General features: G+C 42.0%; 3 gene segments (V, D, J or C); all 3 read left to right on the top strand.

The window, feature by feature from the left end:
- Positions 1-4,458: 4,458 nt before the first annotated feature.
- LOC132656617 (T cell receptor alpha variable 13-1-like) lies at positions 4,459-5,677 on the top strand. The segment is given in 1 exon segment: positions 4,459-5,677. A coding segment is annotated over 1 exon segment (414 nt).
- Positions 5,678-7,832: 2,155 nt separating this feature from the next.
- Positions 7,833-8,335, top strand: LOC132656619 (T-cell receptor alpha chain V region CTL-F3-like). The segment is given in 2 exon segments: positions 7,833-7,884; positions 7,998-8,335. Coding segments are annotated over 2 exon segments (390 nt in total).
- A 4,303-nt stretch (positions 8,336-12,638) lies between these two features.
- LOC132656363 (T-cell receptor alpha chain V region PHDS58-like) lies at positions 12,639-13,410 on the top strand. The segment is given in 2 exon segments: positions 12,639-12,878; positions 12,974-13,410. Coding segments are annotated over 2 exon segments (483 nt in total).
- The last annotated feature ends 3,400 nt before the right edge of the window (positions 13,411-16,810 follow it).

The following is a 16,810-nucleotide window of genomic DNA, read 5'->3' as shown; positions in this document are numbered from 1 at the left end:
CGATAACACATGCTGGAGAGGTTGTGGAGAAAGGGGAACCCTGCTCCACTGCTGGTGGGAATGTAAACTGGTACAACCACTCTGGAAAGCTATCTGGCGCTTTCTAAGACAAATAGGAATAGTGCTTCCTCCAGACCCAGCTATACCACTGCTAGGTATATACCCAAAGTTTGTTCAAGTACACAAAAAGGACACTTGCTCAACCATGTTTATAGCAGCTCTATTTGTAATAGCCAGAACCTGGAAACAACCCAGATGTCCATCAACGGTGGAATGGGTACAGAGGAAAAGCTCTTAAAGACCCTTACAAACACCAGTCTTGGAGAAGACACGAGAATTTTGGGTTCCTTAATGTCCTCTCTGTGTTCTCTGTCCTCTATCTCTCTCTCTTTCGTTCTCTCTTTCTCTTCCTCTTTATGTTGCTGTCCCCCCCCGTGTGTGTGCACGTGTGCAAGCTCATGCACACAGTTGTGTGTTTGTTTCTTTGTTTAGCTTTTATTCATCAGTCGATTCTGTATACTGTGTTTTCCCTTCTTTGTTTTGCAGTCAAAATTTTCCCTGCCTTGTACTTTAGCTGGCAGAGAAAAGAAACTGATCACATCCACCAGATAGTCACAGACCTCTCCTCAAAGCAGTTTCCTGTTCCTTTCCTGACTGCTTACTTATGTGCTCAGATGGAGTGCCCACATGCATGTTACTGTAATGCAAACTCTCAGAGCTGCTTCCTGCAAACCCTACTTATGGATGAAATCAGTACTTTTCTCATGAAGAAACACCCATTATCAATAAAAAAGATGAACCCTTTCAAAACTTCTGACTTTTAAAACCATCTTTGATTGAAGCAAAAATACCATCTGCTTAGATTAAAAACAAAACAAAACAAAACAAAAACCCAGGTTCAGTTCCGGGCAATCTTACATACATGCCTTGAAGTGTAGTAATCTTGCATTTCTTCCCTTGAAATGAAGGATTCAGATTAACAAACACAAAAGATTCCCCAAGCTCTGACATCAGAAAAAGGAGTCTTGGGTCCCTGCAGATCATGATGAAGGACTGCCCAGTACTACTGAAAGCCGTAAAGGCTTCATATGCAGTCTCAAGGCCTAGATAGTTCTTTCCAACACTAAGATGAATCTTGTATTCTTCCAATTCCAGGAAGTGCTGTTTCATCAGGTGTTATACTGAGCAGGTTACTGAAGTGTTATGATTTGAATGTAAGTATTCCTGTGAGGAATTATTTCTAGTATATAGTTATCCTTGCTTCTAACACCCACATGCACTATAGTTTTCAAATCCTGCAGCTTTTTTCAGCTGATATTTACTCTTGCTGGAATCTCAAACATCCAGTGTTCCTATTGTACCTCAGGTTTCGCCCTCATCATGTCACTCATTGACCTCTCAAGGCTTTCAGGGACTCTGATTCTGCCACACAGCATCTGGCATCCTTCACTTTCCTCTGAGCCTCAGTGAAGGTCTTGCTGATGCAGGGCTGGTATATTCTTCATATCTTGAAAACAAGCACCTTGCAGATGACACTGACTTCTGCTGCCAACTTTCCCTGTAGCCTGCCCCCTTTATCATGCAGTGAGAGGAACACAGTGAGAGGGGTAAACTAAGGAAAACACTTTTCATCATGACCTCTTTCCAGAAAGTGCCAAAGAGACTGTTTCCCCAAGAACCTTTTCTTTAAGTGAAAGTCTTCTGTTTCCATACTCTGGGGAATCTTACCTTCCAGGCACCATTTCTCTTGGCTGACTGAAAAGTAACAGGTATTCTCTATAGTAGCAATAATCTCTTTAATAATTACAGTTGAGAGGCTTTTGATGACAACTTCTATTTCCTTAAAGGTTATAGTTTATTTAAATTCCTAACCTGAACTTTATTTAACTGTGGTACATGGTATCTATCAAGAAAATCATACATTTCATTTAGATTTTCCAATGTAGTGGAGCACAGGTTTTCAAAGTATGATCTAAAAATTCTTTGGATGTCACCTTTGAATTTTCTGTTGTCTTATCCAATCCTTTACATTCCTAATTTTATTAATTTGGATACTCTCCCTCTGTCTTTTAGTTAGTTTGGCAAAAAGTTTGTTTATCTTGTTGATTTTCTCAAAAACCAGCTCTTGGTTTTGTCATTTCTCTGTGGTTTTAGCACAGAATTCTACTGGATGTTCAAAGAAGAACTAAAACTAATACACCTCAAACTATTCCACAAAATGGTAGCAGAAGGAACATTGCCAAACTCATTCTATGAGGCCACAGTCACCCTGATACCTAACCACACAAAGACCCAACAAAGAAAGAAATTTTCAAATGAATCTCCCTTATGAACATTGATGCAAAAATACTCAACAAAATATCTTTTCCACACCCTGGCTTAGCACACTAATGCCTCATCCTAAGGTGCTATAACTTCCCTTGAGGGAAATGGAACCCATTGTCTCTGTCCCAGAGCTGAGCTCCAGTACCCAGCTCCAGTCCAGGCCTCTGCCAACAGGAATGACAGGTTTCTTCTCCTTTATTTATATCATTTGTAGATTCAATCTCATTATGATGCCCTAGCTTTCATGGATATTTTCTCCCAGGATTATTTTTTTTTATTTAACATTTTCTTTGACAGAGATATTTGTCCATTTCTTCCACCTTGTCTTCAATGAGATTCCATGTCTTGTACTCTGTTGGTGAAGCTTACCTCTGATGCTTACCAAAGGTTTATTTTTATATATATGAGGATGGCATGAAGGAAAGGAGATTAATTAGAGAGAGTGCTAAGAGGGTTCATAAGAATGAGGCAAGCTGGGTCTTCTGCAAGGCTTGATTCAGTACCTGAAATACGGAAACGGAGAAGGACAGTCCCATTCAAGTGGTTGGCCTCATGAGTAGGGATGAAACTGGGGAAATTTCACTGTAGGGCATGAGGGTGAGTGAGGATGGGCTACCTATTTCCCAGACAGGTGTGGCCTCCAGGGTTCCAGGGGGAGTGTCTCTGTTGGCATTTGACACAAAGTAATATGGGTGAGGGAGGAGAGGAAATGCAGAGAGGTTCAGCTGAATCCCAGAGAACAGAGGAAGAGTGAAAGAATTGGCCCCTGCAAGTGGTCTGTTACAGGGCTGGGGATGGTACCAGGGAACTGAAATAGAGGACAGTAACTCTGGCCTACGTGCTTCATGAGCCCACATATACTAGATTTCCAGATACATGGTGTTTTTAGATATTTGCAGTAGACACAAAGGAAAGAACATGGGCTAGAATCAAAGGGGTGCCAGGAAGAGCCAGAGGAAGGAGGAAAGCTGGGTTGTTGCAGTACTTGGCAGATTCTCCAGGGGATCCACACTACTTTTCTATCAGTGATTCAGTCGACAACACTGGATGCTGTGAGAATAAGCCACATGGATGTTGCCACACTCATGACCAAATGACTCATGAGACCTTTTCTAAGAGTAGCTATGTGCATTTGTGATTCCAGGCTGGTTTCTATGGAATGCAAGATACAAGCATAGAAACATCGTAGTTATATTATCAACAAGAAATCACGGAAATAGAAAGAACACTGTCTTCTTGCTACTGAAAGCCCATAAGAGACTTGAAAAAGCATTTTCTTGAGTGCTGTAATTCACAAGGACAACTACATACATAACCATTTTTCTCTAAGAAATGGGAGAATGCTTGATGAATGATCCAAGAATTCTGCAGTGTGAGAGTGGAAAGGTCAAAACAGTTCTAGACAGAACAAATGTGACACACACACAGACACACACACTCACAAACACACCCATATATACACCACATACATAGATTTATATATGAACATTTTATGTACATACATTCGTATATGAAGCATCATACATAGCCTATACTACATGTAAAGAAAAGAAACAGCTTCACTAGTATGTACAAATACTATTCTTTCTCTCTTAGTTTTAGAACCTACGTGATATGACATATTGTGTTTTATGCCTCTGAGACACATAGGGTCAGAGAACACTTAACCAGACTCTTTGCTGTTTAGAGATTCAAACACAAGGTGGCAGTAATTCTCAACTGCTGGGGAGGATGCAGAGAATTCATTTCCTTGTGTGCTGACTGTGCAGAAGCTAAGCCCTTTCCTCAGTGGCTGAGGGGAAGACTCCAGAACTAGAATTGTTACTGAGAAAGAACAACACCCTGGCAGCTGTAGCTGACCTGCTGGTTGTCACGATTGACACTGGATTTCAATTTCATTGGGAAGAACAATGAAGACATGTGTTTCTACTTTATTCATGTTTCTGTGGCTGCAGATGGATGGTGAGTTAATATTTTAGGGTCACAGAATAACCAGTGGGCATTTCTGAGACATCAGGGGGAATCGATATTTTATTCAGGTTTTCTCTAGTTACTGTAACTGTAGTAAAAGAGATTTCTGATATGTGATGACCTGACAACCTTTCTCCTTTCTCTCCATCTTTCTGCATAGGGATGAGCCAAGGAGAGCAGGTGGAGCAGCACCTTTCCATCCTGAGAGTCCAGGAGGGAGCCAGCGCTGTCATCAACTGCACTTACACAGACAGTGCCTCGGACTATTTCTCTTGGTATAAGCAAGAACCTGGGAAAGGTCCTCAGTTCTTCATGGACATTCGTTCAAATGTGGACAGAAAGCAGAACCAAAGACTCACAGTTTTACTGGATAAGAAGGCCAAACACTTCTCCCTGCACATCACAGACACTCAGCCTGGAGACTCAGCTATGTACTTCTGTGCAGCAAGTACACACTGCCCCACTGGCACCTGCTGCCTGTCCTCAAACCATGGGGCTGTGTCCACATCCTGTGTCACGGGCCTTCCAGGGCAGCATTTGCCAGTTGCTAGTTTGCAAGTGCCAAGTATAATGTAGACATTAAAAACACAAAATAAGAAAGTTAGCTTCAACTCCCTCAGACAATTTAGGACAGTTTTCTCCATCCTTAAAAAAAAATATTTTATCAAAGAGCCAGCCACTGAGTTCATGTCAAAGACAGTCCCTGCTCCCCGTATTAGGGAAATCACTTGGAGACTGAGCTGCCATGGGCTACATCTGCGCAGGGGTTCTAGGTTATCTCCATGAATGGTTCTTGATTGGAGTATCAGTCTCAGAAAAGGCACCTGGGCCCAGATTTTTGGTTCTGTTGTTCTCCCTGTGGAGCTTCTGTCCCTTCCAGGTCTTTCTATCTCCCCCTTTTATATAAGATTCCCTGCACTCTGCCCAAAGTTTGACTATGAGTCTCAGCATCTGCTTTGATACTTTGCTGGGTAGAGTCTTTCGGAGGCCCTCTGTGGTAGGCTCTTTTTCTGTGCCCTGTTTTCTCCTTTTTCCAATGTCCATGCCCTTAGTCTTTCTGAGTGAGGATTGATCATCTTATCCAGAGTCCTCCTTCTTGCTTAGTTTCTTTAGGTGTACAGATTTTAGCATGATTACCCTATACTATATGTCAGTGAGTATATACCATATATGTCTTTCTGCTTATGGGATATCTCACTCAGGATGATTGTTTCTAGATCCCACCATTTGCATGCAAATTTCATGATTTCCTTGTTTTTAATTGCTGAGTAGTATTCCATTGTGTAAGTATACCACAATTTCTGTATCCATTCCTCAACTGAGGGACAACTGGGTTGTTTCCAGCTTCTGGCTATTACCAATAAAGCTGCTATGAACATGGTTGAGCAAATGACTTTGTTGTATACTTGAGCATCTTTTGGATATATACCCAGGAGTGGTATAGCTGGATCTTGAAGTAGCACTATTCCTAATTGTCTGAGAAAGTGCCAGATTGGTTTCCAAAGTGGTTGTACAAGTTTATATTCCCACCAGAAATGGAGGAGGTTTCCCCTTTCTCCACAACCTGTTCAGAATGTGTTGTCAGTAGAGTTTTTGATCTTAGCCATTCTGATGGGTGTAAGGTAAAATCTCAAGGTCGTTTTGATTTGTGTTTCCCTGATGACTAAGGATTTTGAGCATTTCTTTAAGTGTTTCTTTGCCATTCACAATTTCTTTATTGAGAATCTCCTTTTAGCTCTCTACCCCATTTTTTAATTGGATTACTTGTTTGTTGCTGTTTAACTTCTTGACTTCTTTATATATTTGGGATATTAGCCCTCTGTCAGATATACGGTTGGTGAAGACCCTTTCCCAGTCTGTAGCTGTCATTGTGTTATGATGAAAGTGTCTTTTGTTTCAGGGAAGCTTTTCAGTTTCATGAAGTCCCTTAGGAGTGGGGGCATCCTTACCAGGCCACAGAGGAAGACAGTGTAGACAGCCCTGATGGCTAGTGTCAGATGGAAGGGGAGGAGGACCTCCACTATCAGTGGCCTGGAGGAGGGGTGGGAGAGGAGAAGAGGGAGGAAGAGTGAGATTGGGAGGGGGCTACATCTGGGATACAATGTGAATAAACTGTAATTAATTTGAAAATAAATAAAATTTTAAAAAGAATATTTAAATTTTATGAAAAGAAAAAATTAAGTTGATAATTTGTCTATTCTTACCTCAGTATAAATGTTGTTGGTTTAATTAATTATTCAGAATAATAAATCAATTTTAATTAATAAACTAATGAGGTATACCATTCAGCTTATCAAAAATTAAATTAAAATATTAAAACCAATAATTTATTTAAAAGAGGTGAATGTTAAATGTTAAACTTTATTAACAATAATGTCAAAATTAATATATTATTTTAATAAGGTGTGTGCTGTTATTAATTGCAATGTTAACTCAACAAAAATGTAGTTGTCACAGTGAATTGAAAATAAAAGTTTAATATGTAAAAGCAATTAAACTATTTAACAATTGAAATATATTTTCATTATCCTCCCCTTGTTGCAGCGCATGGTGAATGTCAAAGAGCAAGAACCCACTGTGCTGACGAAGAGAAGAGACGATGTGTCAGCCACCAAGATGGGGGACCACATGTCAGCCACCAAGATGGGGGACCACATGTCAGCCACCAAGATGGGGGACCACATGTCAGCCACCAAGATGGGGCTCTCTATCCCACGACCTCCTCCCAGGGCTCAGCAGTCATTGAGGAAGAGGAGGTGGAAAGACTAGAAGAGCCGTAGGTGGTGGACAAACACAAGGAAACAGTGTTTTCTGGGCACAGCAAGACAGCTGCCCATATGAACTCACAGAGGCTGGCAGCAGACAGAAGACTAGCAAAGGATCAGGCCAGAAAACTCCATCACAGAGAGGGAAGGAGCCAAGGAGCTGATGGCACTTTGTGCTACTGGGAGAGAGATGCCACTTTCTTTAAAGGTGAAGCTCATGGTGCATAGACCACCCTCTACTGGAGGACATGATGCTAACAGTATATGGGCAGCACAACCCGTAACCTAAAACTCGGTGTGTTTTATTTTAAATGCGGGGAGGAGCACAGAATTGGGTAGGCAGGGAAGAGTGGATGGATATATCAGGAGTGGAAACGTAGATGAGTATAATCAAAATTCATTGAATAACATTCTCTAAGAACTATAGTAAGAAAAAGTAGATAAATATTTGCAGAGGTATATTTGTGTGTGTGTATTTTTATGTGCACTCATCACACTAAATAACATAGGATACATACAGATCAAGACCATTGGTGATTTCAGGCTTTCATTGGGGACTTGAGGCCTGCCTCCTTAGGGTGAGGTTTCAAGGGAAATCAGCAGAGGGCGCTGCCTTTACAGATGCAGTTAGCATCTCCTTCAGGTGGCTTAACATGACAGACTCACTGTGCTGACAGAGGTCCTTGCCCATGAGTGAGGGGTTGGATGAGGTCCTGCTGAAGACTTGACCTGTGAGATTGGTGCACTCAAGGACCAAGTGTCATTTCTTCTATGAACATGCTTCCTGTCACCTGCTCAGTTCTTGTGCTCCTCTTCATGCTCAGTAAGTTACATTTTACCCTGAGTGTTAATGATGTCTTTGTCTTACAACTATGGCAGTCTTTATCCTTCTCCTCATGTAGAACAGCAATTCCTCCTTGTTTGTTTCCTTTTTAGGAAGGAGCAATGGAGACTCAGTGACACAGACAGAAGGCTTGGTCACTGTCACAGAGGGGATGCCTGTGATGCTGAACTGCACCTATCAGACTCCTTACACAGATCCTTTCCTCTTCTGGTATGTGCAATATCTCAACAAAGCCCCTCAGCTGCTTCTGAAGAGCTCCACAGGCAACAAGAGGACAGAGCACCGAGGGTTCCACGCCACTCTCCATAAGAGCAGCAGCTCCTTCCACCTGCAGACGTCCTCAGTGCAGCTGTCAGACTCTGCCCTGTACTACTGTGCTGTGAGGGACACAGTGAGGGAGACTGCAGGGGAAGCTGCACACAAACCATAGGTGCAGGAGGCCTAGGGGAGCAGCCCTGTGAGGGAGGCTGTGTGCTTTCTCCAAGTGCTGCTCACCAGCTTCCTGAAAAACAGCAACAAGTCTCAGGTCAAATATCTAGAAACCTAGGAATCTGTGGATATTCTGACTGACATGATGGAAGACAGTGCTAAAGACAACCCAGGATATGATCCCTTGAAATAAAGTTCTCTCCCTAACTGGAAGTCTTAAAAGCAAACATCTCAAGAAAAGTCCTGAAGTATTCTCCAGCAATCTTCTGTTATTATCCCACAAATTTATGATGTAAATGAGAAACCTAGACTGTAGTCTTTAAAAATCTGCTTCAGTCTCACTCCACAAGTTATTTACATCCTTCCTCTCTTTTGTCCAAGTTACAGAGTTCAGCTCAACTCCTCATCTCAGTTACTAGCCTATTTGCTGAGAAGAGACACCATGACCAAGACAATTTAAAAGCATTTACTTGGGAACTATGTCACAGTTTTAGAAGGTGACTATCATGTTGGCCAGTACAATATCAGGCAGGCAGGCAGGCATGGTCCTGGAGCAGTAGCTGAGCTTTTACATCTGATCACAAGCATGAGGGAGGGAAGGAAGGTGGTGGAGAGAGGGAAAAGAAGAGAGGAAGTGAGGGAGGGAGAGAGAGAGAAAGAGAGAGAAAGGAGGAGAAAGGGAGACTGACTTAGCCTGGCTTTGACTTTGAGATTACAAAGAGTAGCACTAGTGATATTCCTCTTCTGGCAAGGCCACACCTCCTGAAACTTCCTAAACAGTCCATCAACTGGGGACCAGACATTCAGATGTTGAGCCTCTGGGGGTCATTCTCATTCAAGCCATCACACTCCGTGACAACCTTTACTTAGTGAAGCTGCTCATGAAACACAGCTGTTGGAGCTCTTAAGAAGAGTCTCTGAGAGACAGGTACTTCTCTGTCATACACATTATATAGGAGGCAGTAGGGTTATAAAAAACTGTGTCGAGAAATCTCTTCCCCTTATGTCTACTCTTGTCTGCCTTTGCAGGTACATTAGATTCCCGTGATGTGGTGTACTCACTCATTGGAATCAGGTTCTCTGATAACTATTCTAAAACTGGAAAAGAAAGCCAAAGATTTTATTCATTTCAATTATGTCAACAAAATACCAGTTTAAATTAAAATACTCTAGTGCTCGTATTTATCTTTCTGTAAAGAAAGGAATATCTAAAATGTAAACCATAATGTCTCTCATAAAAGATACATGTTTCTCTACAGAAAGAACAGCAAAGAAGTACATGCTATCTTACTGATTAGGGAGCACAATAGAATGCCAAATTCAATTTCTAATCCCCTAAAACTAAAACTACTTCTAATGGCAGAAAATAGAACATCTCAGATGAGAGTTTGTCAAACTTAGAACAAATACTAAATCTAAAAAATCCCAGTGCCAGGCATGAAAAATCCACCTTCAAGGTGTTGGTCAGGGGCTTCAAGGGTTTCTTCCAAATGAAATAGTTCATCACTATTGTCCTTGATTGCCTCATAGAACTTGAAGATAAGACATTTTGCTTAGGACACCACACACTTCAGACATAGGACTTGGAGGAATTTAGCTAGAACTGACCTGAAGACTCCTCACTAAGGATAAATTCTCATAATATCTAAATGTGTTATGTAAGATTCCAAAGAAGAAAAGCAATAAATAATTCTACCAAAATGCAGACCTTTGAACCAAAACAGTGACCAACATGAAGATATCCACAAGGGTGGAATAGCAGCATTTTCATCTTGGGAGAAACTAACGTATGTCTACTGGACTTAAGGGCTGCTCCATAGGAAGTGTTTCTGCCCCAATACTGTAAATCCAGTCAACTACCCCGGGACGGAGAGGCCATAAACACTAGAGGAGAACCTATGATGGCCACTTTCCTAAATCAGTGTAGCTTCAAACTGTATTCTGAATCTATATAATTGCGCACGGAGATAAGTGTAGTTCTTCCCTCTCATTAAAGAAATTTTATTTTGAAGCATATATAGGTTTCTACAGTGATGGACAACTGGTCTAGATAGAGAGGTCTCTTTCCCAGTTATGCAACAGAGTTCCTTGCCCAAGTAGACTCATGGTCTAAGCAGAGCCCAGTGGTATGATCACATGACATAGTCTTCAGTTTTTCATTGTATCCAAAAAGTAAAACATTTTGAAGACTGTTTTTTACCACATACTTATCAGTTACAGTTTCTATTGGCCTGGTGATGATAAAGGTGTCATAAATATATTTTGGATCTGGCTAGGATGAATGACTGAGTTGGACTTATTCATGAGACCCATGACTCTTCATTGAACACATAGGTGTTACCATTGAGATTTTACCACCTTAGTTAATGCTGGTTTACGTTTTGATTATTTGCTTCTTGGTTTCCTAACTCAAGGCCATATTGGTTTATTTTCAGAACATATTTGGAGGGAATCTGTATCTCTCTTCTCCAACTGATTCCAACCTTCTTTTCTGCTCTCATTGTTTGCTACTACCACACTTGCACTCTTAAATGTTTGAAGAAGATTCTGTCTTTTGTGTTATGTTTTTGGCATAAAAATGCCTTACTAAATGGTACCTGTTCAGATTCTCAATGACCACATTTTGACAGATCACATGAGAGAGAGAAGAGGGTGGAGAAAAGAAGGGATTGGGGAGAGAGAGTGGAGAGGAGAGAGGGTAAGGGGAGAGTGAAGGAGAAGTACCCGCCAGTCTGGGAGACTTTTTCCAGGGAAAGACTGGGTGACCCAAGTCAGTACCATTTCCTTCCTTCCCTGTGGAGTTCTCTCGAGACAGGGACTCCCAGTCTTTTTTTTGCCTTGGGGCACACAGCTCGGTCTGTGCCAGATAGCTGGTGCACAGTGACTGTCTGTGTCTGAGGGTGGAGCCCAATTCAGCGATGGTGGCTAGTACTTGCAGGTCTACAAGACTTTTTCCAGGGAAAGACTGGGTGATCCAAGTCAGTATCATTTCCTTCCTTCCCTGTGGAGTTCTCCTGCGACAGGGACTTCCAGGCTCTGGTGTTTTTGTGTTCACTGTTCAGCCTGGGAAGGTGATCAGGACAGGCAGGCTTGTGGCTCTGGTCTGGTGACCTAGTGCCTGCGTGACCCGGGATCTCTTCCAGGTTCTGGCTGGGGGACCTGAGAGTGGATCTGAGTGATTCCCCTGCCTTGAGAGTTTCCTCTCACCTGGGAAACACGATTGCTGTTATTTTAGGGCCCAGAGTTCAGCTCATTGGTCGCTGTACGGGAAATGTTGTCCTATTCCTCAGACACAATGTTCTCCTGGCGCTGTCATCTTGTCATCCGCCACTAATGTTCTTAAATAAGAACGTGAATTGCTGGTCTTGGTTTTGGATGTGCTTGCTTCAATCAAACTTCAGTATGACTCTACCTCCTCCCTTCTTCTGGAAGTACTGGTAAATCTGGGTTCTGAGATGATCTTCATTCTTCTAACACTTGTGGATTTGAGTTTATTCTCCTTTATACTGCTGTCCTTTAAATTATGGGGGAAATTGAGAGAAACAGGAACATGCACACACATACACTCACCCTCCACAGGCTCATTCATAAACTAAAAACTTGACAGTGAACATAAACCATCTCCAGGAAAGACAATCCCTGGGGAAGGAACAGATGAGAGAAGACCCAAGAGAAGAACTGATTTCTTCCTAGAGTCAAAGAAAATGTGCATTCTGATTTAGTCATTGCATTCCATTGGCCCAGAAAAAGTTTTTCATCTCAGGTTTTTTTTACTGGAGGACAATAATGTCACCAGCCATGGAAGTCTCCAGGTTTTAGTTTCTTTAGTAAAGCTTTCCCATCTGGAGTCAAAACTTCTCATAGAGAGCAGAGGTAGTCTAACATCATGTGTTTTCCTGTTGCCTCATTGCTGCAGAACATCCATCAATGGCGATGTCTGTACCATCAGGCATCATCACCATGGTTGTGGTGGCCATTCACACCCAGCCTGAGACAATTGCATCTGAAGTCTGGGGATCATTTCATGACCTGGTTTCACAAGGAATATTAACAAGCCATCTATTTCCAGGGAGTTCTATAACTAATATCTCATAATAGATTAGAAAAAGAAGCAATTGCATTTTGATGGTTTTGCTTGTCTGTGAAATAAGAACACAACAGGTGGCCAACTGTGGACCCTTGGGACATTTGGTTCCTCGTTTCTCCTCCAGAGGGCGCTGAAGTACCTTCTAGTGTTCTTTCTTCCTTTGAAGGTCTTCACCACCTACTGGCATCTCATCCTTTCTTTGCTGCTGCCTGAGTTTATAGCAAAGGCAAGAGACAAGGCTCAGACACTCTAAAGCTTCCAGGCTTGTGTTAGCAGCTTCACTGTTTTTATCTGATCAGGAACTTCTCCAGTTGACCCTTCTCCACACCTATTTTCAAGCTCTTGCTTTCTTCAGCCACATTCCTGCAATCCTGTTCCAAATCAGAGCTGCAGTCTTCACAAGGCTCAGCCATGCGCCTGGCCATCCTCCCATTGCTGGCAGTACACTTTATTCTGAGTGAGTACAGCTGCCTTGTGGTCTCTGCATCCTAGGATTCTGACTGTCCTCAATGAAGTCTGCCCTGTAATTACTGACATACTATTCCCTTCCAGGAGACACCAGTGCTCAGTCAGTGACTCAGCCTGATGCTCAAGTCACTGTCTCTGAAGATGCCTCTCTGCAGATAAGATGCAACTATTCCTCTTCTGTGCCACCTAGCCTGTTCTGGTATGTCCAGTACCCACGGCAGGGGCTGCAACTGCTTCTCAGCTACTACTCAGGAGACCCAGTGGTCCATGGCATGAATGGCTTTGAGGCTGAGTTTAGCAAGAGCGACTCTTCTTTCATCCTGAGGAAAGCCCGTGTGCACTGGAGCGATTCAGCTGTGTACTTCTGTGCTCTGAGCACACAGTGTCTGGGGCTGCAGGGGGAGCTGAACACAAACACCCATGGCAGTGGGTACTCATTCTCACTATCTCCCTTCATGGTCTTTGAAGCATCTCTTTCTGTGGCTCTGCTTCTTTCTGGGATGCCTGGACACCACTGGTAGCCGAGCCAGGAAGGAGAGTGTTAAATCTGGAAAGTGTGGGCTCTGCAGGATTCCATTCCAGCTGGGAGTGCCTAGAGGGGAAGACTTTCTCCTAGGATAAATCAGTTACTCTTAGATGATATTTAGTGAAACAGCTTATGCTCGCCTTTATTGATAAAACAGCTCAAGTCCCCGTGTGTTCATGCATATGTATGTGTGTGTGTGTGTGTGTGTGTGTGTGTGTAACAACTTATGTGTATGCATCTTTATTCCACAGTGAACAAGAGTGGACCTCGGGCACTGAGAAGTTTTGGGGGTGAATGCATTTAATTGGTTTTGGCTAAGGTGTTGGCAGTGCTCTGTTTTCATCTAGGTGCCAGATATGTGACTACCTGACCACCGTGGGGGTGTCTCCATGCTACGTGATCAGAGGTGGGCATGGTAACAGGGAAGGATCTGATTCCATTCCTGCTAGTCTCAAGATGAGATTTTTAATCTCAATTTTGAGATTTCTTGGATTTGAACTTGCTCCCCCTTACCAGTTCCATGCCAGTTCTCCTGGTGGCATGGTCCATGTGCCCCACATCTTTCAAATTGGTAGCAAGAAAAGAAGGAAGATAAGACAAGACAAGACAAGGCAAGTTATGCAGGCCCAGCTCCTTTGCACAATCCATTTCCAGCTAAAATATTGACTCCTGACTTGTCTTAGAAGCTCTTTGAGTATTTTCAAAATTATCTAATGCTCAATTATAATTTTGTAGAATGAAGGAGACTATGTTATCATCTGTGGAAATCATCTCCTGAGTGGACATTGCTTGGACAGCAGCTATGATTCTTCCCATGGGGAAATACCAAAAGCTGGACTTCCATTTGTCATTTTATGTGTCATCTACACAAAATGTGAAACGTGCATGCTTCAAGGTTTGTCCTGAAGTTTTCCTTGTCTACTCAGTCTTTCATGCTGATTTTCCTATAAATTTTCTTTTGGTGCTAAATGTACTGATCAGAAGTGGTCATAATATTAAATACTTCATTTTGGAAAGAACTTGAAGCTTATTTAGTTGCTATAGGAATTCACCACAATCAGGAAAGCCTAGAAATCTGTCACAAATATGTCAGTTTTAGCAACCATTAAAAATAAAACAGGAGAATAAGGAATTGGAACTCACTGTTTATTTTTTTTTTCAAAGAATTCTTCAAAGCCATACAAGTGCTATGTTTTTCTTTTCCATCTTCAAATTCTTCAGATATGCTTGAGAATTTGTGATGTGATTCCTTCTGCATCTTTTATTACTGCTCGTTGATTTCTCTCTGGCACAAATGATTTTAATGCAGGAACATCAATGTTTACTATCAATTACTATTTTATCATATCATAATCACATCCTGCTGAAATACAGTCAAGAATCCCAGTGGACAATGAAAATCACCAGCTCCAGTATGGAATTTTAGTTCATCACCTTCTGTTTTGCAGAACTGTAAAAGAAGATTTTATACTTTTGTGCATACAGCAAAGGAGGATGACAATACTCAGGATGAAGAGGAAAAGAAAGAGAGAATTTTCTAGCTGCTGCTTGACCAGAAAATATAGCTCTGTAGGTGTCACAGAACCATGAGCCCTGAGTACAATTTCCAGCACTCACATGAGGGCATGGCAGCTGTGCTGGGGAGGTGAGGGTAAATGTGTTCCTGAAGCCTGGTTCCCAAGCAGCCTAGGCTACCTGGAAGTGCCCAGGGTCAATGAGAGACCTTGTATCCAATAAACAAGACAGATAGCTTCTGAAAAATGACAACCAAGATGGTCCTCTGACCTCCACATACATGTGCACATATGTATACCCAAACACACACTTGCACACACGCACACACACACACACACACACTAAAGATCCCCAGAACCTGAGAAACAACACCCACAGTTATCTCATGTCTCTTCATGAACACATACACATGCAAATACATATGTACACATGTGCTTCTACTTGTCCCCATGCACACACTCACATACACACGCATACATAAATATTATAACATGGACACAGATAGATGTTACCTGGAGATTCTAACACCAAGTGGTCTATCTTACGTATTACTGTGTTAATCTCTTAGTTTTAATTTTCTTTATAATGAGACGAGAAGGCAGGCTTATTTGTAAACACTCCTAAGACACAATACCAAGGTCAGCATAGGAATTTTCATGGACTTCTTTCCAGTCAACTCACCTTCATCAGGCAGTGGGTTAGCCATTGTTGTCACTCACACTAGGCCTGGTGAGAACTTCAAGTCTGTGGAGTTACACACTGCTGTTTCTCATTCTCTTTACTACACATGACATTGAGATATACTCATGTTCTTATGGGAACCACAATGCAGTACTGTTATTACCAGACAGTACCTGATATACAAACTAGCACACTCAGTTCTACTGTGTCTCACAACGAGTAGACAATGAATTTTTAGAAATTAAATATTTGGTTCTTAGTGGGTCAAGATACAGGTGAATATAGATTTTTTTTTACAATGTTTATTTTGGAAAGGTGTGTGTCTAAAATACTTTAGTCAAATCAACAACCAAAGAGCTTTCATTAAAGGCTTTTTTCCTGTTTGGTGATACCATGAAACATGCCCCTGCTCTTGCTAGTGAAACCTGTTATGTGAAATTCCCCATGAAAACTGGTGAGACTTAGGGATTGGGCATATTGTTGGCAATGGAACGCCAGTTTTTTCTGTCATGGCCTTTGCATAAAATGGCAGCTGGCAACCCCAGGAGGGTGCATTCCTGACAAGCTTAGCTTACTCTGTCAACTGAGGGCAATTTCAGTAGCACATATGCAGCATTGCACTTCTGAGCTGAAATTATTATTTTTTTAATATATAAAAAAAATTTAATGAAAAATATATATTACCATTCCAAAAGGTAGGAGTGGGGCATAACAAATAAACACTGGACCAAAGCAAGACCAAAAATCCAAGATGGCAAACTCCAAATCCTATGACTCCATCTCTGATGTCAAAGGGCTTAGATGACTCCACCTATCCAGTTTTGGTGACTTGCAATACACTTTGCTCCCTTGAGCAGGCTTTGCACCCATGTGCAGCTCTTCTGTGGAGGTGTCCTCAGCATCTTGGGGACTCAAAGACAATACAGGCTTCACTTTCAAGCTTCACTGGATGACCACACATGACCTCCGTACGGAGACTCTAATGCTACATGCCTGGCCTTTCTTTATTTACAGAGGAGGATGCCACAACCTCTTTTCTCTAAAACCACACTGCCAAGTTTGATTGCTCCCTTGGGCTGGAGCCTGACCTTTCCCTAAATCACATCTGCAGAAATGTTGCTGTTCTTTTGCTTTTTTTTTTCTTTTTTTTTTTTTCAATGCAGTTTATTCAGGAACCTTGAACAATCATCGGACCCTGG

This window comes from Meriones unguiculatus, chromosome 9 (assembly GCF_030254825.1).
Source record: "Meriones unguiculatus strain TT.TT164.6M chromosome 9, Bangor_MerUng_6.1, whole genome shotgun sequence".
NCBI classification, from domain to species: domain Eukaryota; kingdom Metazoa; phylum Chordata; class Mammalia; order Rodentia; family Muridae; genus Meriones; species Meriones unguiculatus.
Note: the sequence above shows the minus strand (reverse complement) of the source record. Positions and strands in the feature narration are given on the sequence as shown.